The sequence below is a fragment of the Etheostoma spectabile genome, chromosome 7, assembly GCF_008692095.1.
Source record: "Etheostoma spectabile isolate EspeVRDwgs_2016 chromosome 7, UIUC_Espe_1.0, whole genome shotgun sequence".
Classification (NCBI taxonomy): Eukaryota; Metazoa; Chordata; class Actinopteri; order Perciformes; family Percidae; genus Etheostoma; species Etheostoma spectabile.
Window position 1 is genome coordinate 13,421,828 of NC_045739.1, and position 27,574 is coordinate 13,449,401.

The 27,574-nt window shown below is 39.4% G+C and overlaps 1 protein-coding gene across 10 annotated transcripts in view; it reads right to left on the minus strand.

Moving 5' to 3' along the window:
* Positions 1-27,574, minus strand: part of si:dkey-178k16.1 (band 4.1-like protein 1) — a 39,028-nt gene that overhangs the window by 10,669 nt on the left and 785 nt on the right. For all 10 annotated transcript variants that reach the window (XM_032520795.1, XM_032520794.1, XM_032520790.1 and 7 more), the window contains exons 2-12: positions 15,443-15,531; positions 15,058-15,207; positions 9,248-9,352; positions 7,479-7,521; positions 7,237-7,312; positions 3,682-3,900; positions 3,500-3,587; positions 3,264-3,416; positions 2,058-2,155; positions 1,012-1,187; positions 417-664 (exon numbers count right to left, since the gene is read on the minus strand). In XM_032520795.1, coding sequence (XP_032376686.1) covers positions 417-664; positions 1,012-1,187; positions 2,058-2,155; positions 3,264-3,416; positions 3,500-3,587; positions 3,682-3,900; positions 7,237-7,312; positions 7,479-7,521; positions 9,248-9,352; positions 15,058-15,207; positions 15,443-15,514 — 1,428 coding nt within the window. In that variant the 5' untranslated portion in view covers positions 15,515-15,531. The remainder of the gene's footprint in view (positions 1-416; positions 665-1,011; positions 1,188-2,057; positions 2,156-3,263; positions 3,417-3,499; positions 3,588-3,681; positions 3,901-7,236; positions 7,313-7,478; positions 7,522-9,247; positions 9,353-15,057; positions 15,208-15,442; positions 15,532-27,574) is intronic.

Here is a 27,574-nt window from a genome sequence, read left to right on the forward strand (position 1 = left end):
GGGGGAATTAGGCCAAGGTGAGAAAACATAGGGATGGTGATTACTGCCTTAAATACAAAGGAATGTGAGAGAGATGAGGCGTGTCAGTCAGAGGTTCATGAGGGAGTTTCCAGATTTGGGTCTAAGTCGTGTTCTTTTTTTTATAAATAGCCAACAAAACTGCTTTGTATGTTGTGTTGCACTTCATCAAAACTATGATAAATTGTTCACACTTGAAAGGCAATATTTCATTCATCAGGTGAGAGTTCTTGTTTTATGTTGATTCAATGGCAATGAAGACATTCAGTCATACTTTTAGTCTCTCTTCTTTGCCACTTTTAGGTATAGACTAAGCTATACATCAAAGTGTTGAAAGGTTCAAAGGCTGCAATGAAGGCAGGTTTCTGTATATTTGAACATAACGTCTCATCTTGTACCTTGAGCTCCAAAGTCCTGGTGGGTGTTGAGATGTGGGCACCCCAAGTGTGCTTCTGAACTTGATCTTGATCCTGACTATCAAGCTCCTGATCTGTGTACTGGTCCTGGTCTTGGTCCTGAATGTGGTATTGATCGTGGTCCAGGTCCAGGCTGCCCTCCTGGTCCAGGTCTTCTCTGGACATGAACTGTGTGCGTTCACTGGAGCTTCGCTGGGACAGCTGGTCCATACTGTAGCCTAGAGTTGAGGCTAGTGTAATGGGAGGGAAACCACTTGGACTTCAGCTTTAGCTTTTGCACGACACAATCTAAAGTAAAGTCTTTAATATGGCTACATTTATCAATAAAATTAAAATCTGCCTTAATTTTTGTTTTTGCAGAGGAATGTCGGGGTCTAAGAGATGTGATTCTCAGATTTAGTAGGCACTCCCTTCACTTTATGAGCCATAACACAAAATCAAGTATTTTTCATGCATATATTCCTATCAATCCATTTTTTAAAACCTGAGGGGTTAGAGCCAAGTAATTGACTTACAACATAATCCAGGAAATATAAGTGCACCTCTGTGTGAACGGTGAAATCGCCTGGGTTCTTACCTCCATCAATGCTTCGGGGCAGCATGTACCGCTTGCTAACGGACCGCTCAAACTGTGGAGCAGGCCTGTCAATCAAAGCACTGGCCTGTCTGGTCTGGGCTTGGGTCCGCCCGCTGTAGCGGAACTTTGAGCCAATCACCAGGAAGCCCTTGGGTGGCGGCTCTGGGGAAACCAACCTGCAGGTAGGTTCAGTTTGTGTAAATCTGACACAAAAACTCAGAAACTGCATCTACACATATTTTATTTAATTACACAGTTTAGACTCGTATAGGGGTTTATTCTACTGTTGATAATGAGATCTAACGGAACTCTAACAAACAAAATCCCCCAACCAGCACCTCTAAAGCTTCCTCGAGTGTTGTCGTCACTGTGAGGTTGCCAGCGGAGACAGTATTGTGTCTAGCCAAGAAATAGTTTGGCTTGGAGAAGCAATATCATGTAAATTTCAAACTTTTTTATTTTGTTTTTTGTAAAAATTAAACAGATGGGATATTAGGTGTTAATCTGTAAAAATTTAAAAGGTGATGTTGGGCAGAGTGTGTTACCTTCAGACAGAGCCATGCTAGCTGTGAAAAACTGACAGAAGTTAATTTAAGCCTAAGTAAATAATGAGTTATTATTGGAAACCTAATACTAAATGCTGAATTGTATGCAAGCCTGTAGATACATTTAACAGTTTTGCATGTTTAGCCCATCTGTGCACTGACTAAAAGACTCGCTGGCTTAGAATAGCAATGAAATGGAAATAATTAATTGGAAGTGTGCAAACTGATCTGACTCAATTTTACCACATAATTAGTAGCAAATCAGCATGAATCAGGAACCTTCCTATTAATTTACAGTTACAAATCAGTTTCTTTCAAGAAAATGAAACAGAACTGTGTTAAAGGAAAAAGAATCAACTCATTTATATAAGTGTCTACTGTATTAAACAAAGTGTTAACAGTGTGTTAACAGTGTACGGTTTTGTACAAAGTGTTAACAATTGCATGTTCATGCATTGTACAAAAAAAGTGTGTTTGTCTGTGTATCTGTGAGTATCCTACCTGAAGAAGGTGTGGTGCTCAATGCAGACCTTCCACAATCGCTTCGAGGCCCGATGGTTGGGCAACTTGAAGCCTATGGTGCTCTCAAACTGTTCATACTGAGCAGTGAGGGAAAGGAGTGGTGGTGTCAAAAGTGGAGGAGGAGGAAGGGAAGGAGGTAAAGAAGAAAAGGAGAGTGAAGGGAGTGAGTGCAGGGAAAAGATGGAGTAATGGTGGCAGGGTGAATTGTGTTTACTCCGCAGCAATGAAAAAAAAGAAAGGAAAAAAAAAAAAAAACTGTCAGGGAGATCTCTAACCAACCTACAAATTAGCTGTTTTTGCACTTACTCCATCAGATGTTCAGTGGTGTGAGCAGAAGAATACTCTTTTAAATCAATATGTTATTAGCAATATTACAGGGCTTTGAACTTTAAGACTAGTCCATAAAAAAAGGAAAAGCCAATTCTTGTTCCACACAAAAAGAAATCTGTGGGGACAGTTTAGAAAATAATAAAAGGGTTTCAAAACACAATGACGACCCTTCGGGCAAATTTGAAGTGACAGTTGACTTAAGAGGATACATCTGGAGAACAAAGTCTGTGCACAGAATGGCCGTGGTATTTGCTATGAAGACGTCAATGTCAGTATAACAGTGGATGTAAGCAGGTGCCCCGAAGGCCAAAGAATGAAGGAAAAAAAACAGCAAATCATAATAAGTTTAGTGAGTTGAAAACCAGAGCGAGCATAATCTGACTAACATTTGCAAGTAAAATCCTTGATGAAAGTGCAAAACATCATGCCTGGCTAATCACGCTCTAAAGTCACCATAGAGGAAGAGAGAAGAATGAGAAGAGTAAAAACATGACCTATCAGCCAGCCAAGCTTTAAGAACGGTGTATCTGAGGGCTCTAAATACTGTCCTCATCGGCTGACACATAGGACCGCTGTGGATAAATCTCAGGAGTAACACTTTTATCAAACCATGAAATGACTATTTATGCTGCTTGGGACAAGTCAAGAGAAACAATGATGTCATTTTAACAACTGTGAAACCATGAAATAAAAATGTAGAGTTGGCTCTTTACCAAATGATCCTTCATTCAACTTGCCTCTGCTCTGCCAAAAGGACATGAGCTGTTCTGGTGGGAATGTGCAGGCAATAACTGTGCAGTGAACTCCTAAGTCAAGCAAGGTGCAAAAGACAAGATAATGGTAGTCTTTATCTACCTCTCCGGGACGGATCTTGATGTAGAAGTTACTTCTCTTATAGGAGATCTTGAGGATTTTTGGCCAGGCAAACCGGTTAATCCTTAGACGGTCTCGGTAGATTAGCAGACCGTTGGCGCTCACACCAAGCATTATGTCAATTCCTTCTGAATCCTGGTGAACACAGGCATTAACTCAGAAAATTTCAGACCCAAGTGCGTTGATAGATACCAAATACTTAAGTTTTATCTCTGTACCTTTGCATGATGCAGGTCAACTCCATACATAGAAAGCTTCTTGGCATTTTCTAGAAAGTTTACCTCTGCATCTGCTGGACTCATTCCCCTATGATACAAATGCCCCACAAGTCATCACACACAGCATTTGCCATTATCCTGATGGCATTTAATCTAATTAATGGAGTTGTATTTTCTCTGACCTGTAGTTACGATGCAGCTCCATCACTCTCTCCTCCAGCTCACGTGTCTGGTTGGGTGCAAAGCGGAAGTCGTTGACGTAGTCTGGACCGTGTTCGTCTGGCTCGTAGTCTCCTAGTTCGGCCTGAACAGTGTAGGAGCCCAAAAGGGCGTGGGTGACAAACGAGCAGGGCAGACGACCCGACAGGATGTCATCCCTCAGCTGCAGGCACAGGTAGTACCTAAAGAAATGCAGTCCTTATTTTCATGTTGACTTGAGTTTTTGGTAATGCGTGTGGCGTAGCTCTAGGGACAGCAATGTCCACGTGTCGGTCAGCAGGTCCACTTCTTTATTCCAGACCGAAATATCTTAACTAATAATGTGAGAATTGCCATACCATTTTACATGTTTTGATATTCATTTTGCTCAGAGGATGAATCTTAATTACTTTGACAATTCATTTAGCAAATTCAACATTTTTGTCCAATACTGTTGTATGAGCAAAAAACTACAACAATTAAGTCAGTGCTCTATGCATACATACTGTAGCTCAAACCACATATATTGGCCTATCCTCCAGTAAAAGCTATTTCACTTGAAATACCAAAAGTATGTTGTTTTTCCCCACATACTCCTAGTGCTATTTGTTGAGGTTTTTAGATCCAATTGACAGAGAAGTTAACCGCTGATCTAATAGAATTGTGGTGAAACTGCATTTAAACCTCAAGCGCAACATGTCTTCCCAGAAACAATTTTCGAAGTATTTAGGATACTCCACAGACCTCACTGTCAAGATTTGAATATCTTCGTAATAAAATGGGCCCTACTGAAAACTGAAATATAATAACAATTCCAACAGTTTTCATAGTCTTATCAGTGTGGAATATCAAGAGTAACTTGAATACTGTTTTGGGAAAGTTTTTTTGTTAAACACTTTAAGCACCAAAAAGTTCATTGTAGTGGCAGAAATATCTCACAACTTTTGCATATGAAGCTGAAAGTATCTGAACAGCTTAGAGTTAAGCCCGAAAATGTGTTTTTATGTGACTTGGGTGATTAGACATTTTAAGCAGTTTAGATTTATGAGATGCATACACACTTTTGTACAATGTATTTATTGTGTTACTTTGGTCAGGATATATTGACAGAAACCTTTTCCGTAACCTTCTACTGTGTAAATGTCTGCACTAAAATACACCATCGACAATAGTCTAGTAATGAAAATAGACATTAGATGTACCGGCCTATGTTTCTGCAAATATCATGGTGTCACAATATTGTCAACTCAATTGTTTCAAAAGGACGTTCTATTGGATATTTATTTAGTTAGTTAGCTGTGTCCATATTAGCCCATATGGACATTCAAGACACTAAACTACACAGATTTATAGTAACGAAGTAGAACTACTTCACTACTGTACTTAAGTGCTAAAAGGCTGTATCTATACTCTTCTGGAGTATTATTTTATTCTCCTACTTCCACTTTAGTACATATTTTCGATGGGTTTAATAGTTTCACTCTGATAGATTTTTTAATGTGCTGCATCGTTACTTTTTACAATTAAAAGAAATAATTACATTATCTTTGCCAAAGCAGTAGATGGCTCTTTTACCAGGTTTGATGAAGCTGGCCCATCATTGAGCGAATCAAGCGATCAAGCGATCAAGCTGTCTTATAAGATTGCACGTTCTGCCTTTCGTTCTTCTGCATGCCTGCTTTGAGAACACTGAGCTTTGTTAGTTTGTTTTGAGATGGAAGAACCAGAAACACCACCTTCAACACCTTCAACTTCAAGTGATTGTGGCAGTGAGGAAGGAGACCACACCTGGCCCTACTCTGGGTTTTCGTTTGTTGGAGTGAAAAACAATTCAAAACAGAATTAAGTGTTTTCTCTGCCTCCCGAAAGATTGCAAAATAATGGCCTTCAAAAATTAATCGTCAAATTTGAAAAAATATATCAAGGTAAGTTACAATTATAATACACAAATGCCACATCAGCTTGACCCATCAGTAAGCGCTAGCTAATTAGCTGTCCGTGGTTCATGACATGCTACAGTGTTGTGTGTACATTCCTGTCCTTGTGCTGCTGCTACAGCCAAAGGAATTGTGAGTGTTCTTTACGCTAAACATTTGAAATAATATAAACATTATGATTTACAAACTTTTGACTGCTTTCTTTAAATACATAACACAATACTTGTACTTTTACTTTCAGTACATTAAAATATATTATAAAATATTTATTAATTTATTACTCTGTGTCACCTCCTACTGTGCAATATGTCATCCATGCCTTACTCATCTGTATATCTGTGTATTTATATTTGTTTTACCCATATATTATTGTATAATAAAGGAGTTTGCAGTGTACATTATTATCATCATCACTACTACTACTACTACTACTACTACTACTACTACTACTACTACTACTACTACTACTACTACTACTACTACTTTTTCTATTTCTTATACTACTTTTACTTCCGGGTAGAAAAACTCTGCGTCCTGTACATACAATTTAACAATGCTGAGCAAACAAAGGTGCAGAACAACTGGTAATACTTTCATCTCATCTAAAATGCATGTTTGATGCTTTCATATGTAAACACTTTGACTTACATCAGGTTGAAGACCTAATTAACCTGTTGGGCAACAGAGTAAAGAAAATGATACCACACAAACTAGCAGTCAGCCCGAAGGGCGGTGAGATGTAACGCTAGTTCATCAAAGACACTAGCACAGCAACACAGTACAGATAGGTCAGACCAGCATATATCTTTAAACGTTACAGTTATGGCTGATTTCACATATCTCCACAATTCAAATCAACTACCTGGGCTAACATTTAACTCTCTTTTTTCTCTTGTATACTTGCGTGTGTATGTTTACTATTGTTGTGTTGCAATAGTGTGCAAAGTACTTCCTATGTTGATCCTTCATTTCTTCCTGGCATTAGGGGAAATGTAAGTAGTATTAGTAGTAGTAGTAGTAGTAGTAGTAGTAGTAGTTGTCAAAGTAGTCTAAACTGTGGTCTACTTTTGTGAATCCAGCATCCTTGTTACTGTAGTGTACTAATTCATTCTTAATCTTTTGTATTACTATTTTATATAATATCACATCATTTTTTGGATGTGTGATTATCATTGCATGTGTTTTCCCAGAACTACTGAAGCCAACTCCTTCTCTTCAATCTTTATTCAAAAATCTAAAATGTGTTGAATTTGCTGCATAGGGTACTCTATCTTTGCTATTATGTTTTTTAGAACTATAATATAATTTTTTTTTTCACACACACACACACACACACACACACACACACACACACACACACACACCACACACACACAACACACACACACACACACACACACCCACACACCCACACAACCCACACACACACACACCCACACACACACACACCACACACACACCACACACACACACACCACACACACACACACACACACCACAACACACACACACACACACACACACCAGTATTCTGTAACAGTGGGCTGTGGTATGTAGTAGTAGTAATAGTATAGTAGTAGTAGTAGTTAGTTGTTATGCTTCCTGGTGATGTCTTCAATGAGTACAGACGGGTCTGGAGGGTAGAACTTGACAGAAAATCCAAATATCCAGGAACCAACTGTAGACAACCACCACAAAGTTTGTTTTGCAAGGGACTGCTTTATTTGTGTGGATTGTGGACTGATTTTTGTGTGTGTGTGTGTGTGTGTGTTGTGTTTGTGTGGGTGTGTGTGTGTGTGTGTGTGTGTGTTGTGTTGTGTTGGTGGGGTGTTTGTTGCACTTACCCCGAATTTGCTTCTTAATCTCTTTGGAAGGATCCAACCAATGCTGATAAAGAAAGAAAGAAAGAGACAATCCCCTTTGAGAAATTCACCCTCAGGAAATCAACGATATTCATATTTTTAAGAGCCCTTTTAAGAACTGTACTTCACTGGCTGATTTTCCCTTTTTAAATGTATTCATACTACAAAAAAAGGATGGTTTCTGCAAACACTTACTGTAAATCCAGCCCCTTCCGCAAAATGTCACTAGAGCTCTCATTGTGCACTGTTTTTAAAAGGCAATACGTTTTAACTACGTTTCAAAAGGTTAAAAGGTCATGTATGCCACTCTCAAGCTGTAAGTGGTTAAGCGTGGTTAAAAGGGCAACCGGGGACTCACTGCTTTATGACACCTGGAAAAACAGTCTGGTTAAATGGCTTCTTGGCTGAAAAGCTGGTTGACATTTGCTTTGAAATCAGTTACAAAATCCAACCCGAAAGTAAATAAAGAAACATGGTTAATTCATTGTCAACACATGTATTTGGTCTTGGACTCAACAAAGCTATTCACCACAGAAGGACCTAAATTACACCCACATAATAATCAATAATTACAGAACACAAGATCTACAGAATAGAAAATCAAAACTAAAGTCTCTTGCACTTTAGACAATGTTAAACGATAAACAAGCGTGAGCTGCAGAGTGCCTGCAAATCGTAATGGATCAAGAAACTGTGCCAGACTATTATCCAGTAGACCACAGTTTAGAATTGTGAGGGCTCTTGTATTATTATACATGCTGTATGAGTCAATTATGTACGGTGGCCAACAAGAGCAAACAAACTGCAACTTAATGAAACACATGCAAATAGACATACCACAAGCAAATTAAGAAACATCTTCTTTCATTTGACAACACATGCGCAGCATTTAGCAAACACGCTGCAAAAACACACAACACAACCAAATACACAAACACGCTGCAAATACAGAATCGATGCAAAAAGAAAAGCACACAATCCCTGAAAACAAATGCACCAGAAAAACGCTGCATTAAGTTTACACAATGGAAGTTCTCCAGGCCTCTAGGGGGAGTGCTAAGTGGAGCAGCTTGATTTTTGACCCAATGGGAGAGAGAGAGCTCTGCCTTTTTATTACCATGAGTTTACAGACACGTCTCTGCTGATTGGGTATCACCTGTGACCTGAGCCAGTGAACTAGAGACACACCCACCAAACGAGAGGCAACATCTCTCAAACAAACTTAGTATTTCCAGTCTATGATCTTAAAGCAGATGCACACCATTTCCCAACAGTGCACACCGTTTTAAGATTGAACGTATGTGTTGTAAAATTAATGACGATGTTTTCTTCATTTGCTTGTGTTTTGTCTATTTGCGTGTGTTTTATTAAGTTGCAGTGCATTTGCCCCTGTCGCCCACCGTAATTATGCTAGTAAAAAGGTACTTTTTTTCAGCCATCAAAAGTAGATGAATAGAAACATGACCACAAGACATTTCATTTGATTTTATGTGTAAGACCTCAGTGACCAATTCAGACATGTAATAAACACCCAGTATACACATGCACTTCATTTGTGTGTATGTGTGCAGTCTCTTATAAGACACATTTGTAAATAAATGTTGGACCTTTACACCAGCAGACTCAGGTTAGTTTGTAATTGGGGATACAATTAGTGTCCTTTGTTTAATTGCACTGATTAATGGCTCAGTTACATGTCTTGGTGCATGCATGTGTGTGTGTGTGTGTCTTCGTGTTTCTGTATGTCTAACCTTGGAGTTGTCTGTGTCCTGGAAAGTCAAGCCAAAGTAGTCCCTCTCCAGCAGGTTCAGATGGCCACACACCATGTCCAGCAGGGTCTGGCCCCTGGCAAATTTCTGACACACACACACCCACCCACACACACAGTTTCAGGTTGCATGAACATCACATACGGCAAAAGACAAAAAGAGGATAGAGTGTTATCATGCAATTCAATGAAGAAGCGTAAAACTGTGGGGCATCTGCTGGCCTAGTGCTTAAGACCTACAGTACAGCTGCAACGTCCCTGGTTCGCTTCCAGCTGGGAACCTTTGTTACATGTTATTTTTCTCCCCATAATTTCTACTACAAAAAAAAAAGAAAAAAAGATTTGTAAAAGTGTTTATTCTAAAAATATTGCAATGTATGAATAGAATTCTGTGGTTGGTTATCTAGCAATGGCTGGACGTTATTTTACTAGACAATAACATCTTTTCCTTCTTCACATTTTACAAAAGAAAAATCAGTGACATAAAAATCCATCCCAATTGTGGGTTGAGAGAAGCTACTTTGGCTTGTGTGCCCTCGCTACACTCTGTATGCCTATATAAGGGGAGGGAATGCATTTCGCACCAGTGGCGTTTTAACAGACCACACCTATTTTCTATCCTGCTCTTCAGGACTGAAACAAGGCCTCTGTGGGATGCACAGACGGCCTTGGCAACACACACACACACACACACACACACACACACACACACACACACACACACACACACACACACACACACACACACACACACACACACACACACACACACACACAACACACACACACACACACACACACACACACACACACACACACACACACACACACACACACACACACACACACACACACACACACACACACACACACACACACACACACACACACACACACACACACACACACACACACACACACACACACACACACACACACACACACACACACACACACACACACACACACACACACACACACACACACACACACACACACACACACACACACCCCCCCCCCCCGGTGACAAAGCGACCAAGCAACTGTTACCATGAAACAGAAGTACTGTATTAGGTTGCTTCTGTATGTGCCCTCTCACTTTCTCTAGTTACTACAAGGCCATAACAGAGCTTTCTTCATCTCTTGTAGGAAAAGACACCAGTACAGTAGACTATATTTAGTATTTAAAAGGCTAATCAATTTACCATAATAAAAAGGGATATGTCTCTCAATCAAAATAACAATAATTAATATCTTGCTGAGGCTGCCATGGGCAAAGCAGTGAGAGAATACTGCTTATTAACAGTCAATGATATTTTTGGGGAGTTGTACATATTTTCGCAAGCAAGCAATTCAGGAGCTACTGATGAGATTTTGTTGTCGCTCAAATCACATTTCTGTAACTACTTCTGTGGGCTGATTGTGTTAGCAGCCATTTGGTGTAATGCTAGAAATTCATTTTGCTGATCGCCCATGCAAACAAGATGAGGAGAGACGTGTGTGTGTGTTTGTGTGTTGTGGTGTTGTGGGGGGGGGGGGGGAATGAAATCTATCAAACTCAGTCACTTTGACTAATGCAAGCACAAGGATAGCACTGTGGAATCAAATAACAAGAGAAAGTGTAAAGGTGGTAAAGTTAGCCTGAGTCAGTGTAACTACCATTATGATATGTTATAGCAAAACGTTTTTCTTGGATACATCACTCAAACTGTAATGTGAAGTGAGCAAAACAATAACACTGATGAGGACACAGGGTTATTTTTCAGACTGCAGAACGCTCCCTCCAGAGCCACAAAGACTTCTTTCAAGTGTTTTCACAGGCTTTGTATTAGTTCTCGTGATGAGTAAACCGAGCTTCATGTGTAAAATAGGTGTGTCTGACCTCACCAGTCTGAGGGGCATTATCAACGGCTGTGGACTTTAATGCCTCTGGATGTACAACCATTAGATAGACCCACAACCAATCAGAGCAACGGAATGTATCTGTGAAAGACTATTGCCATTTTTTCCATCAAAATTTGGAAATAGGAATTCAACAGCCCACATTAGCAACAGTCATCTTGGTAGTTTTCATGACAGTCAGTCATGACCCACTCAGCTCTACTTGTGATTGGCTAGAACTCGTTAGGTCTAGGCATGAGGAGTGAGATTGGTTAGGATATAAGAGTAATGATCTGCCCTACGGTAAGTGGGGTGGGTCATGCCTTTGACATCCTCGGAAAAATAATATCACGTTCCTGGCACGAGGGTGCACAAGCAAAACATTTTGTCATCACATATTTTGTGTAAAGCGTGAAGGCTCCACAAGTTGTCAGTCATCATCTAAAACCTGTACCATATGAGATAAACATATGTGATTGGCCCGAACAGGATTTGGTTGGCTGGAAAAAAGCCTGAAAGGACAAGATGTATCTGCCAGAGCAAATAAAACCAAAACCTCCAGAATTGTCAGGTTCCCAGGCAATAAAAATAGGTGGAATGCCCCTTTAATTAAACAGCAGCCTATGATAAAACCTGACATTTTCAAAAAATTTTGCCATGCCACTTTTTTACGCACATTTCAGTTGAAGTAAACAAACAGAGTTTCACACTGGATACCATGGTGGAAAACACTTGAAATTGCAGGGACCAGAGTCATTTTTATTAAAACCTTTAATGACTCGTTCACCAAGTTTTGGCTCATAAACAGTTGAACAAAAAGCCTAACAAATATATTATTTGTTCTAAAGTTCCTAAACAATAAAAGCTGTTTACTTTTTATCTGTGAAAAGTCACTTTAGCTCAAAGCCAGCCATAGACAAGCTGGTTAGGATGTGGAGCAGTGTAGAAGACAGGCTGCCCTTCAACCAGACAGGCTGTGTTCCAGTGTTACCAAGTATATAGTATACATTCAAGTTCCTTGAGCAAGAAACTGAACTCACTTAAACCTTCAGAGGCTCAGGTATGCAGCTGGCTGTACACACAGAGAGAGCGATGCTGCATGAAAACATGGTAGAAAATCCTGCAGAAAAGCTGATGTTATCATTCTTTAAGGAGGCCGAGCTTGGTCCCAGTGTCATGAATCTTTTATTTGGATTTAACTCGTTAACCACATGAACCTCACATTTACGGAGCTGAGATATTAGAGGTTTGTATTACAATTCAGCCCACTTATGCAAAACAAAAGCAGATTTCCACAGTGCCAGTAAAGGATCAACCAAGGATAAATGTGATAGAAATAACAAAAAATAACTGTAGCAATAAAGGCACTCCTTAAATAGCGTAGCCGGTCAGCATCAGCAGCTGAGCTTTGAAATATCAGTGGCACTGAATACTTTGCAGACCCCAAACAACCCTCTCTTTCTAATAAAGAGGAAATTCACATGACCATGTGGTTAACCAGCAGAAAAGAATGAACCGTGGAAATGAATATTTGCATTTCATGGGTTAAGACCTGCAGAGAAAATTGCATTCAGCCAAAGTTTACTGTAAGTTAAAGATCAAGATGTTATTTAAAAAGCCAGATGTTTCAATGATTTTTGGGAAAAGGTATAACTTAAACTTAAAGGCTGTGTAATAGGCTACTGTAAGCAGGTTCTTTCCTTAATCATATGGGTTTAAGGTAAGGACTATACAAATGCACAGAGATCAATCAATATCTATAATGCTGTGAGCTAAACATCAATAGGAGGCTCAGGCTGCTTCTCTGTGTTTTTATCATCAGGGAATACTCTCTCAGTGGCCATCATGACTGTCATTAAAGCAATGATTTCACTATTATCATTGTGTCCCTGCTTGCCTTTTTTCATTGCACACAGTGATATACATACTCACATAATGTACTAAATTACCCAAGCAGGCACTCCTTTATCTACCTTCTTGCCATCTTTCTCTCTGCCACCTCCTTCACTCTCTTCATCTTTTCCGCCTCCTCTTTCCTTCTCCCATTCTATTTTCTCCCCAGTCAAACCTAAGAGCACTCATCTGTCAACTGTATGGATTTCCTGTCAAATCCCAATACTATAGTGCCACTGCCCAGGTGACATTAAGAACTGCGTGTGCATGCATCGACTTAACCAAGACAGAGGGAGTTAGGGTTTGAGTTGAAGGAGAACGTGTGTGTGATGCCACGATCAGGACTCCTGACATATTTCTCCCCTCGTCAGTAAAATTTGTGAGGGCACGTGAGAGACAGTAAGCCATAAAAAGGAATACAGTGACATAAGTGAGGTTGGAGCCAACAACATCATTCCCTTGATTAGAACCCAATGGGGTTTCAGCACTGACTTTAATGTGATTCACGGCAGCTCTGTAAGTCCTGGCCAGGGTTTTCCTCTGGTGTGAAACACACACTTTGACACACCTTGCTTTACATCAGTCATTTCACTCCATGTTAATTTTCTGCAGTGTTCAATCTTGATAAGCGTGTGAGCAACTGTGAAAAGAGCTACGTCTGTCTGTTTACAAACACAAAAGGCTACAGAGTCATGATTCACGGGAGCCGGATATTGCTCAACTGGGTCTTTCATCCCCCACAATGCAGCGCTTGTGGTACCTCACTCCACCCGTAACTCCCCCTCGCAGTGAGAATAGTAACAGAGCTGCATTTCCTGACTGAGTAGCATGTTTTACCAAGGGAGACTAAATCCCACTGAGGTGTACCATGGTGTAGTGTGCTGAGTCAAGGACTCTGTTCAAATGAGGGAGATGTACACCAGCTTCTTAAAATGATGGTCACCCTGCACAGCCAGATATAATATTTATAAGCCTGTGTGCATTTTAGAGTGGAGAAAAAGACAAACTGCTCTATTGGCACTGCAAAACATTTTAAAATCATTATTTCTAATTATGTTTCTGCATGTTTCCAGAATTGAATCCAGATATTTCCCCCCATCTTACAGGTTGCTAAAGAACATTTCCTACCCTCCTGTATTATTCCTGGAACTACTGTAATTTAATGATCAGATCTGTGTTTATCCAGAGATAACCACGTAGGACCGTGAAGTAGTATACAGTCCAGGGTTACAGTTTGACGAGATTATGTAAACTACTCAATATGGATGTAAAAGTAACTAATTGTAAGTGATTTTCCTTATGATTTGCAAAAAAAATGAATTAATGCGCATTTAGATCCAAGATTTAATAAGAATATTAGAATTTGTATGCGTCAACGTGAACATTTGCAGGGCGACCTCTAGTTCACCTGGTAGAATGTGAGCCCCATGTAGGCTAAAGTCCTTGGCAGCGGCCTGGGTTTGAATCCCACCATCAGCCCTTTGCTGCGTGTCATCCCCTTTATCTCCCTTCTTTCCGGTCTATCTACCACTATCTAATCAAATAAAAAGCCCCACCACAAAAAAAGGATAAACGAGATAAACATTTTTTGAATTTCTAGTATTTCCACTGCGTGAAAAAGCAGGCGATTGGTAACGCACTTATGGAGGGACCCCAAAAGGTTGATAATAATCCCTAATTAATTGCAAATTAGTACTGTGTCCTTACACAATTACAGCAAGTATTGTAAGTCAAAGTTGGACAAGGAAGTCGGTCTGTAAAACATTTGGGTAAGATTTATATTGTTGACCCCTTGTTTGGTTTTAAATCTCCGGGACTGTCTGACTGCTCACTTCTTGCCTGTCCCAGATCTCAAAAAAATAATTTAGTAAGTTAAAATTAATTACGGATAACAATTATATGAAAATTATAAATATAAGACCTGTGTTATAATAATCTTTAAAACACATAATTATAGGCATTTACTTCACATTGATGGATCAGACTTTTGCTCCATCCATGAAGAAGTGGGTAGCATACCTCGACTCCAGCCTCATAGTCCGAGCCATCAAGTAGAGTGATTTTGACAGGAACGGTCTTGGGCCGCTTGCTGCTTTTCTGGGGGGATTTGGATGCTTTGCTGGGGGTCTTCTCTGAACTATCATCCATGTCCCCCTGGTCCTCAAGAACCTGAGAGAAAAGGGCATTTTGTACTTGTCTTTCAAAGTGATTTCAATACAAAATCTTTGATCATGTGAGGCAATCATCAAATGCATGACGCAGTGTGAGCTGCTGCTGTAAGATGTTGCTGGCACAGGCAGAGCGGGTTAGCTGCCTTGCATAACAAACATGCCGGAAGGCCCCTGAGTGATTGAGAGGCCTGAGTAAAATAATTTACAGCTGCTGTGAGTTCCATAGCGCCCACCTGATTGGTTCTCATGGCGTCACCCTCCATTGCGTTCTTCAATTCCCCAGCCAAAGCCGTCTCTGTTGTCATAGAAATGGACTGCAGTCCTACAACCACACACAAACATTTAGTCAACATCAACTATTTTCCTGCTGAAAAAAAAAATATATATATATATATTTTTTAAAACAGTGTTGAGTGTTTACTGCTGTTGAAAGTCCAGGCTAAATATGGATTTCTGATGGACTCATAAGATGTGAACAAAAGACTTTCACATCTCTACACAGTATACAAAATCTAATGAATGGCCGCAGAACAGATACCTGTTGTGACATCATATGCATTTTGTCTTGGCAGCTGCTTTGTGGTATCTGTACTGCCATGCAAATTGAGTGTCTCCTTCAAATGCATGGCAATTGCATTGTGCATTAGGAAGAGATGGTGAAAAGAAAGAAAGAGCGTAGCTAAGCTCAGTCAGCGCTGGCTCGCCGCCTCCCACAGGAGCACTCAGCATGAAGAGTGCTGGCTTCAGGACGCTCTCCCCTCACACTAGCAAAGTAGATAGCATAAATTACATCAATCAGAGAGCCCTGCGGCACAGCACAAGGCACCAGACACACCGGGAATGAGAGAGGGAAAAGAGGAGGAGTGAGGCATTGGAAACGTGACAACAATCTGAGGATGAGACAGAAAGAAGGACAAAGTAGAACAGGCAGAGGTTATGAGGAGAGAGACACAAGGCAAAGGAAAAGAGAGGGGCTGGAGAGTGAGACAAATAACAATGGTGATACAATATTAAGGTGAGCCGGAGACAGAGGAGTCATTTTAAGGTGACCACTGCTACATTCAAGCTGAACTCAGATTAGGTAGCACAGCTAAGTGAAACAAATTATCTGAGAAAAAACCCAGAGTCAATGTGTAGCTTTAGTTTGAAAAGGCAGCAAGGGTCAGAGAGTTTAACATTACTTATATGTCGGTTAACATTTTTTTCAAGACAACATGACACATTTTCTTTGGAATTACAGTGTTTAATTGTGTTTTTTGAGACAAACTGGATTATGATGAGATAGTGATGGTGCAGAGGTTTTGTATGAGCCTACTTTTTCCCAGCCAAAAATAGGGTGGTAATTGCCAAATAATGAGGTTGTTGCTTTCCTCAAGTATAAGGATTTTCTTAGAATATCCTAATTTTTCGGCCTCAAGAAAAAAGGATGTGCGCAAGAAATACAAACTAATTTAAAATGAAACAATTTCTTCTTAAGTAACTCCTGGAAATGTGTTAGCCTAAGGCATGTGTAATATGGTTTAAACTTACTTCATTAAAGAGTAAAACAGCTTAAAAAAGTGTTTTTATATCCAAAGCAAACTGTCATCTTATAGTAAAGTTCCCTTAAACATTGTTGATTTGGACATGGCGGGGGGATAACATTTTTTTTTTTTTAAACATCACACACTGGGAAGATGTTTGTAATACAAACCTTGAAGCCTGGTGTAAAAAACAATGTGAAAACGGCATAAAATAAGGCAAGAGGTTAATGAGAGGAAAGGATTAGTAAGAATGGGACATCGGAAGCTCTGATAAAGTACAAAGCTTCCAGGGGAAACTGTCATTAGGGAGGAGCAAAACAGAAGCTTAATTTGGTCGAGTAAAAGCCAGTGAGGTGTTTGTAAACCAGGAAAAGATATGATACTTTTTTCCCCATTGAAAAGCCTCTAATTACCAACTTTTCCTTCAACCAGCTGCCTGAGTACATCTCTGTGTTTATAATTTGGGGGGCTGGAACACAGCATGTCTCAGCTTTCATGATAGGTCAGCCTCCCTCTGCATAATGAAGCCAGATCAAACAGGAGCGCAGTCTGGCGCTAGGAAGGCTGCAGATGTCACACTCACACCGTGCAGTGTTCCTCCACAACTCTGAAGGGCCTGCGGGTTGTTTGATTTATCTCATTAATAAATAATAACATAATTGATTTTAAAAGACATCCTCATAATGACTGTATATTATGTGAACTAATTACATTTTTTGTATTTACAGTACATTTAAGTGGTAAAAATAAAGCAAGATTTAAGTATTTTCCAAAACAGTGTACAAAAATGTGTAAAGTTGTCTCATAGGGCTCAGACGATGGCAAAGTCAGACCAGGGAAGCAGCCTATTTACAATTAATGCATTACTGTGTACATACAAGAGGAACAACGGCTGTGAACCAACACTTTAACACTGCATGGAGATTACTGATGAGTGAACCTGTTCAGGTATTTCATGAAAAATGTCCACACACTAGTCCAAAACTATCTCCAAGTCATGGTGTAGAGTAGAGCTCAATGTGAACAGTATTGGAACTTTGTTTATGTGGCACATTTCGTTAGAGTTGGGAAATTATTATTATTAATTTTATTATATATTGACGTTCGGTATGATCATCTAATGTTATTGATTTGTAAAATTATGTTTCTGGTTTTCTGTTTCCAGAGAAATCATGCTAAGAAACTGATAAGAGCAGCACAGGTCTGTAATGGAAATGTCAGTCGGTTGGTCAGCCGGTCCATCACTTTGGTCTAAAATGTCTCAACAACTAAAGGATTTTCACAAAATTGTATTCAGACATTCATGTTTACCAGGGGACAAACACTGGCTTTGGTAATCCCCTGACTTTACTTCAAGTGCCACCATGCATTAACTTTTCATTTATCTACATCATCAGGGCCAAGTCAATACTTAGGTGTATGACTAAACACCTGACAAATAGCATTATCATTAGCCTTGTATTAGGTTTACAGTGTGTATTAGTAATTAGCATATATTAGGATGCTAGCATATCAAAATACAATAGTGAACAGAGTAGATATTGTTCCTGCTTAGCAAGCTAATGTTAGCATTTTGCTCAAAGCACAACTATGTCTTAAAAGCCTTACAGAGCTGCTTGCATGACATTAGATTCTTAGGCTTTGTTGTGTTTACACTACGAGCATTAAAACGACAGGCTGCAAGTCATTTGCAATGAAATCTGGTGACATAAAGCTACAAACTGAGGCCCGACACTGACGTGGCGGCAATGCAAATCAAAGATGAGCTGTCCTTCTAGTGGGGAGTCTGCAAAAACGTAGCTGGCCACACTGGCATTTTGAGCTTTTTACACCTGTAGTGTTGTTTAATTGTAAAGTATTGATACCATAACGCCCTTCAGACCTACATTTCATACATTGAAGAAAGCAATAAAGATGGATCAAATTCAGAGTCCATGCTTTTACCTTGCCATCCATCTCTAACCTGTGCTCATTTCTCTGCTAAACATCAGTTCTCCTTAACAATAGTTCACCAGTGCAAATCAGATCCGCCCACTACAATACCTCTACTCAGTGTGAATGTCATCCCCCTATGAAGCAGCTGTCAGAAAAATGAATCAGTAAATCACAAGCAAACTTGAGAAGAATTCTAATAGATCAGTGTCAGAGACTTAGGGCGCTCGTTTCACACACATCATGATCACGAGGCCAATCAATTCTTTCATTTGGGTCACTTTGTGATTCAATCGCTCCTGCTCCACATCAGTTCTGGTCTCCGCACACCTAATCATCTGTGCGAGGGAGATGATGGAGACTGAGAAGTGTGAGGTGCTGCTGCTGCTGCTTAGACTTAACATTCCTGTAGCAGTCACTGTCTTCAAACAGACTCCCATTGAAGGTCTTTCTCCACAAAATCATTTGGGGCCTTTTTGGTTTTGAGCCTCAAAGAGCAAACATCAAGGAAAGTCTTTGTTGAGTATGACAGCATCAGGATAGGTGATGCTCTAAAAACAATGTGCAGGATTGAAGGCCTCCAAAAATAGTTGCATTACATAAGTTTGCTTATCTTTACTTAAATAAGACAGAAATACATTTCATTTATACTTCAGAAGTGTCTGGCCCAAATTAAAACAATGTCAGACTAGATTTGAGATTGTGCTTATATTATGATGAATATCTAACTCAGTGGTTCTTAACCTTTGAGTTTCAACCCCCCAGAATAATCAGGTTGGTGTTTGCCCGGTCACTGTGTGTGCACTGGGGTGTACTTGTGTGTGTGCATGCGTGCGTGCGTGCGTGCGTGCGTGCGTGCGTCTCGTTTGTGTGTGTTAAATTTAAATGTGTTTCTGTCCTGATGAAAACCAATTGCAATTACAACTAACTAAAGGTCACAGGAGTCCCAAACTACCAACGATGGCAATTGTATAAGACATCAAGAGACAGAAGTCAGGGTAATATTGATAGAAAAACAGGGGCAGCTTTGCAACCTCTTCTCACTGTTTATTCACACTGTTAAATTAACACTACTAAATATGTAAAGGCCCTGAAAACCTCTTTAACTAAAATAATTATGATAACAAAATGTGTTTATTTCACATAATTTTCGTCTGTGCTCTTCTCACTTGTTAGAAGTGAGTGGGGCACTGATGAAAAGAGGTGATGTCACAAATGTGCATGTGCCAATCAGAAATGAGCAACATAAGAATCAGAATAACAATGTGATGACAGTTGCTGTGGTATTCTTCACTCAGGTTGCCAAGGAGATGCCGTTGTCAGTCAAATCAGATCAACCCACACAGAAAAATTAGAACAATGAGCTGAAAGACTGTAGAAATTAGGGGAGCGGCAGAGTCCAATCATTCTGTATGGGTTACTCACCATGAGTGATCCTTTTTAAATCACAGAGTCATTTAAGCCATTGCCAATACAAAAAAAATAATGTTTTTTAGCCGGTTTAAGATTTCAAAAAAAGGTCAGGTGTTTCAATCTACTCCAAGTTAACAAGCTACATCATGACCCATTTGCATTAGGGAGCACCTTGACCTTACCAAAAAAAAGGAACAACATCATGATAATCTTAAATTATGTAATGTTAAATTCCCCTTCAATTCAATTTTGCAGGATGGTGGAGACACTGACATGAACACCTGCAATATATAATGCAATCAACTGCAATAGTCATGCAATAAATATAGTTTTTAAAGCATCTACAGTATGATTTAATCTTGATTTTAGGTGATGATCCTTTTACTCTTAAGCTCATAGTATTGTTATACTCTAATTCATTTTACAAGTCACCATTGAGGTGAATCATCTCTAAATAATTCTAAAAAAAAAAAAGATAAGCTTTGCAAATTTTCAGAACAGGAATTATTTCCAAAACATTCAACACAGCATGTCCTGTCTGGAATAGCCTATACCCTGCCTCACGTTCCAATTGCGGTCTACATTTGAAATTAAAAATATTAAGTTCTATCCCCAAACTTTTCTCAGTGTCACGGTTTTGAAATTCTATTGGCAAAACTACCCTCCCTCAAAATTTGGACCAGACAAAGAAACGTTCCTACATATCTAACCCTACATGATGCTCTAAATTCTCTTTCTGCACTGCCAGAAATTAAATGAAAATAATTAACTTTTATTTAATTTTTCTTTCTGAAGGCTTTTAATGGCAATTTATGGATTAGCCTTTAGGTCTTACCATGTGTAACTTTAACTTGCAGAATGAAAGTCCAACACCTACTGGTCCCTATTAAAATAGAGATGTCTTGACCTGATCATCTTAGCTGCTGGTGACACACAAGATCCACCAACATTTAGCAAGCTTATCTGCATAAACCCTGCAACTCATTCATTATGGGAGGGAGCCATGATTCCTTTTCACCTCCTGGCTGTCTGTCACAACATAATAACGTACAGATGGTCCAACAAATATGAGATGTAGGTAAACTTGTATTTTTCTGCCTCCACATTGCAAACACTTTTCACCACATCGCACTTTGATTCAAAGATTTATTGTCTTTGTGGATAATGTCTATGATGTACAGTTTCTCTGATTGTCGAGAACAGATTGTATCAAATCAAATGAATACACTTTGTTTCCATAAGAAGAGTTGCCTAGTCAAGAGTGGTACAAAACACTGCAGGCATCATAATGATAAGCTGTCTCACTGATCAGTTAAAATCTTTTAAGATAAGACACATATGCACGATTCAGCCTGGTTCTTCAGCTGATTCAGCCTATTTGATATTGTATCAAAACACATGTACACAGACGTCCCTATCACAGAGTCTGCTCACTTAGGACTCTATCAACCTGACCATGTCAGTCTATCTCTGGAGATGACCTCCTCTGCGCTCTACATTTCAGAGTCAGTCCAGAAACACAGTAATCATTACTGAGCATCGCAGATGTCCTGATGTAAGCCTAGATCCATAGCAAGATTTTGAAACTGCACTCACTGAAGAGGAAAGAAATCTCAAACTGCAAAACGTCAACAAAAGGAAGCAAAATGCCAACAATGTGATGCCCTAAACACTCATTGTCTGCGGAGGGGCAACTCAGATAAATTGCTAGATAGTAACAGGCATGATGGCTGATCATCTAGGACAGAATGATGCCCATGATGCACCAATTACCTCAGCCAGGCTGTGCCCATTTGTCTTCATGCGGTCTCTCAAACAAAGAGTCAATTTGGAGGCCTCGAAAATTGATGCTTGGGGCGGGCGCTAGTTGCCCACAGGCCCATTCTTCATCAGCTGTTGGGCAGGAGAAAACTGTCAAATATCGCATCTCAAAAATATGTCACAGCAGAGCAGAGGAAACAAAGCTTGTGGATTCCTCTGCATTCCACAGTTTGCTAACAGTGTCAAATGTTCACCTCCAGAGTGTATTGGAGAAAAAGGTTTTGGTATACCGTGGCACAGTGTCATCAGTACCTCCTGTGGTCACAATATTAAAGCTTTGCAAGAAAAGTGTTTTGGAATTAATTCACAGTAGTTTTAAACTTAACCTAAATATATAACAGGTAATCTCCAGGTAATCTTTGAATAATAACCCACTAGGATTTTATAAACATATCAACATTTTTCAGGTTTTCAAGCTCTCATCAGCACAATGAGAGCACTACCTCCCCCTCACTGTGGAAGCTGCTGATTGCTCAATTTTACAGCTTTTAGATCAACTGTGATTTAGCACTAATGATTTGTTACTGGTAAACAGCCTGGAAGTTTTTGTATTAATGAATGAGGAATGAATAAAGAGCAACTGGTAGTTAATGGGTTGCAAAGAAAAAGTAGTGATAGTAGCAGTAGTAGCAGAAGCAGTAGTACAGTAGAATAAATTATGTGTCATCTGCTGCAGAGAGGAGCAGATAAATGTGCTTACTGTGATACCCAGGCAAAGTTCTTTCTTTGCCAGAAGGACTTTTCAGACTGCATAAGTCACATAAATGAGCGGAGCATGCCCCAAACTGTACTCCTGTTAATTAGACTATTCATTAATTTGGAGATTTAAAGAGATATTACTTTCTCTCAGAAAGAAAGACAGTTTGCTTCAACCAAACCATCTGTCTTTTTCCAGGACGTTTGAAGAGGTAATTCTCATTGACTGCAAGAATGGATCCAAGTCTCCTTATTTTGTGCCAAGTGTAAATGTATCCTTGTAGTTTTCCAAGCATTTAACTGACAGCTTGGTCGCTCTAATGGATTACTGGCACTTTCTGGAAATTAATTCCCTCCTGGATTGCAATACTGGTTGGTTGGTTAGTTGGTTGGTTGGTCCACCTCTTTGGTCCAGACTGAAATATCTACTATACTATTAGAGGCATTATCATGGCATTTGGCATGGACAGTCACGTTCCTGGTAAGGATACATTTTGCTGATTTTGGTTATCCCTTGACGTTTCCACTAGCACCACTATGAGATTGGCTTTTTGTTATTTTTCAGTGAAATGTCTTGACAACTACTGAATGGATTGCCATGAAATTTCTTATAAACAGAATTTATATCAGAATTTAAATTTGACCAATACTTTTTTTGATCAATACCTGCAACACTAATGACATTACTATCAGCCTCATCTCTACTTTATGTTCAGTGCTAATGTTAGCATGCTAACATGCTACACTGAGATGTTGAACATTATGTCCGTTATATGGTACAGTACAGCCACGCAGAGCCGGTAGCATTGCTGTAGACTCAATAAAATATCGTACGCTGTTCTTACTGCTCAAACTAGTATTTCTAATCCAACACTCTATATTTACTATTTATTGAGTACAATGTATACCAAGACTGTCATGTTTACCACGACTACTAGTGTGAACAACCAAACATTTTTACATTGTTAATATCTAAAGCAGCTACTGCTGCTAAAAGGCAATAGAAGGCACTGCCACATAAAAAGTATTACATGAGCTGTATACATAATGTTGAATTACCGTATGTCCAATGACATGCACAGAAGCCACCCACCCCGAGCCAATCAACTTTTCTCAATGAGCCTTGCAGTTTTATCATGCCTCCACATCTCAGCTGTATAACCTGTGCCTCCCTTCTAATGGAATAGAGCCAGTTCATTAATCCTTGCTGGGCAGAGACTGGCTCTGGGAAACCAGGTACAAGACTGTGGGGGTTGGGGAAGTGGGAGTGGCGAGATGTCCTTGTTCTAGGGAAACCACATGCACACATTCTCCAAACCTTTGGCACTCAGCAGTCTTGGGCGCAGATTGCATAGCACGACTGTTACGTCTGCTGCAAATCATGTCACACCACAACAGAGATAAATGATACGTCTAGTGAACCAATGAGGCTGCAAGTTCATCCTCCCAAAGAGAAAGCAAGCCCATAGGAAGCTACCTGCGCTGACATAGTACAAGCACTCTCTCACAGGAATCGTCTACACTATACAGTAGGGGATATTACATATGTTAGTATACAGTAGTTCTACACTTCAGCAATACAAAGCTCCCTTTTTAAGCTGATATTAAAAGATAGATTGTATTATTGCAAACTGATCTGTGTCTCTGTTTCATTGTCACTTGGAGTTGGAGAAGGTGGCAAATGTGCATATCAAAATTATTGGTGGGGTGTCATGGTAAAGTTAATCCTCTCTGATTAAAACAAATCAGGCAGTGAAATCTCTCAAAATGAGCTTTCAGAATGCATCATTTGATTTATGAGATGAATATCTTAAATATTAATCAGTTTACACAAGTGGAAGAGACAACCTCCTCCATTCTATACCACAAAGTAATCTTACTTATTTGCTACAGTAAAGGGGTAAAAGATATGTGACAAGGCATGAGAACATTACATTACAGGTCAAAATAAATTTGGAGTTCTTAGAACATGATTGGAATACACAGACTTCTAACCTTTTTGCTATCAGAAAACAGAATTATTTTTAGAACAATCAGTGTACAGACACTTGTGTGGGTGACACTGATTGTGAGACACAATGTTAAAACTGAACCACAGAGTGGACTCAGAACCTCCTCGGCCTCGACAGAATCTAAAGATTATGAGCTTTACTGATTACAAAACATCAAATAGGTATTGCTGTTATTGTGTCCACTGCCTGTGTGTTAATTATGAAAAACACAATACAATGTATTTAAACAATTTAGAGATTTTTTTTCCATTCCACGTAATTCTACAGGCCTTTACTTGCAGAGTCAAATAAAGAAAACAAAACATAGCTTCCCTCTTTAGCACAATGACGGGCACCATACTGTGCCTGCATGCGCCACAGTTATATATTTTTTGACCAAAGAGTGTCACCACTAAGGATGGTTAACACCAAGACATCAGACGTGCCTGTTTAAAATGCAGTTACCATGGGAACCCTTGCCTAACATTGTCTGTCAAGCTTATCACAATAAGACAGAAAAAGACAAAAGAGAGAGCAGCCTGTAGGAATGATTTTGGTAGATTAAATACACACTGGTAACATAGAAGAAGATGTAAAGAATCACATCGTGGCACTGAAGAATGTGACTGTTCAAGTAGAGGTGGGTGCACTGAAGAATGGTGGTGGTGGGTGGAAGACAATGACCAACAATAGGATGCTAGCTTCTAGTCTGCTATAAAATGGTTTGCCGTGAACACAAAGGGTTGGTAAAAAACAATGTGTATGTCAGTGGAGGGACTGATGATGTCAGATTATTATTAAGCATGTTTAGTCTGACACCCTTTGGGGAGGATCATTTGCTGCTCACAAATCTGGTCAGACTGTTCAAATCAAATATGCCAAAATAGTTGTCAAAAATAAAAACCGTGGGATGGATTGTCTATCATGAGAGAGCTTATTCAAGTGACCTCTACTACACTGTAAATGATCACAATATAGGATCTATTTAGGCTATGCAATGTGATATTTTGCCATAAATCTTCAAATGTGGGGCTTGAAAATGGAGAATAATCTAGTCACCACATGTGCTCATAATTTTAAAAGCATTACTGGTATTTGGGAAAACAAGCAGGAGGAGGGAAAGTTTACGTTAACTGCTGAAGCTGCAAAGTAATTAATCAACTTTTTTACTTTAACAGGGTTTTTCTACATTGTTTTACAATTGGGTCTATGGGATGATTGTTACATTTGTACACATCTACTTATCTGATAACCTTCATTCATTTAGTCATTTATTCATTGATTCATTTTAATTTCAGAAAATGTCTTGCTGAGTTAGGCATTGCATCCTACAACACATTGCATCACATGCAGTTATCTTTAATATGCCTTCGAAAGCTCCTCTCACTTCTAAGCGACGTGGGTTTATCTTGTGGAGAATTCCAATTTGGCTGTGAACAGACTACTGGCCTTGCTTCAATGAGCTATTACAAATCGATCATAGGATGTTTAAATAGGACTAAAGGGGGAGAATTGTATCAAAGTGTGCAACCTTAAACAAGCAAGCATGCTGACTTTACATGCACAGAAACACACACACACAAAAGTGCATCCTGCCGCAGTACAACCTGTGACCTAACCTTTACCCTTATGGTACTTGCGTCAATGACAGATTGCAGAGAGATTACACATCGACTGGAAAGTAATGTAGTCACCGCCTATGAATGCCATGTGTACATACTGTATAACCTTGCTAGTCCCTTCCTTATCTAACTGAAGAGTTTGCTTTAATGTCATCTTTCCTGTCATAGATAAAAAACAAATTGCTCTGTGGAAAATGTAGCATGTAATTGCATTATTGTATTACCTGCACTGAAACTCCTTGAACCACCTTGAGAAGCCTGGAAAACAGCGATTCAATTATTTTCTGTAGGTGTTTAACACAACATGCATCTACACAAAGCTGATTTGCCCTTTAATGTGAATGAGCAAAGGGGTGTTACAAAGGGGCACCACTGTGTGGAGTTGAACTGTTGTAATGTGCACCAGGGAGGATGCAAGTGAAGCAGGTGAAAGAAAGGAAATGAGAGTGGAGGATGCATGAAGGGACAGAGGCACAGACGAACAGATGGATGGATTTTACATCATATTTCCCCCCTCCTTGACCCTGCCTCCACAACTACAGAGTCTGTAAGGACACAAGAACTGACAGTTTGTGTGAGTGGGATGAGGGTGAACAGAATGATGCATTACTGATTATGGTAACTTTTACCATCTAACTTAGGAGGGAAGTGTTGAAATAAAACTTGCTGAAAAACATATCGTGTATTTTTTTCTTATATTGCACTTCACTTGTCTCATTCTTTGCAAAACTTTTACTGTCCCAAAAAGAATTATGCTTTATAGTTTCATATTGTTTTTCACAGATTGCTGTATCTGCTATAACTGTCAAAATCTAATATGAAATTAATTTTCTTTATAGAATACCCAATATCTATTTTTAATTCGAATTGTCATTTTAGGAATTTATTGTCCAATATGTAGGACAGAGGATCACGTGGCATTTTGAGAATACAATTCAGAGAGAAACACATCCTATGTGGTTTACTTCTAAAATACAGTCATGAGGTGCAGCTTTTAAAATTGAGGATATTTCAAACCCATTACAGAGTTCCTCAAAGTGGTGTTTAACACCCATTTCCTAATTAACACATTTATTTAAAAAACAAAACAAATACAGCAGCCTATAGGCCAAGGAAAACAATCTGACAAGCTGCACCGAGAACTAGTGTGTTCCTTCAATTTATCTTTTTAGATCAAATGTTGTTTCTTTAAAAAAAAAAAATACATTGACGAAAAAAAAATACTCGTCTAATTCTATTTTCAGAGCATTTCCAGTTTAATAGCCCACTTTCTCACATTGCAATTCACATCGGATTATCGAGGTCTTCCGATTGCCGAGGCACCCACGCCTGCCCCCTCTGCCACACCCGCGACAACACACCGTAGC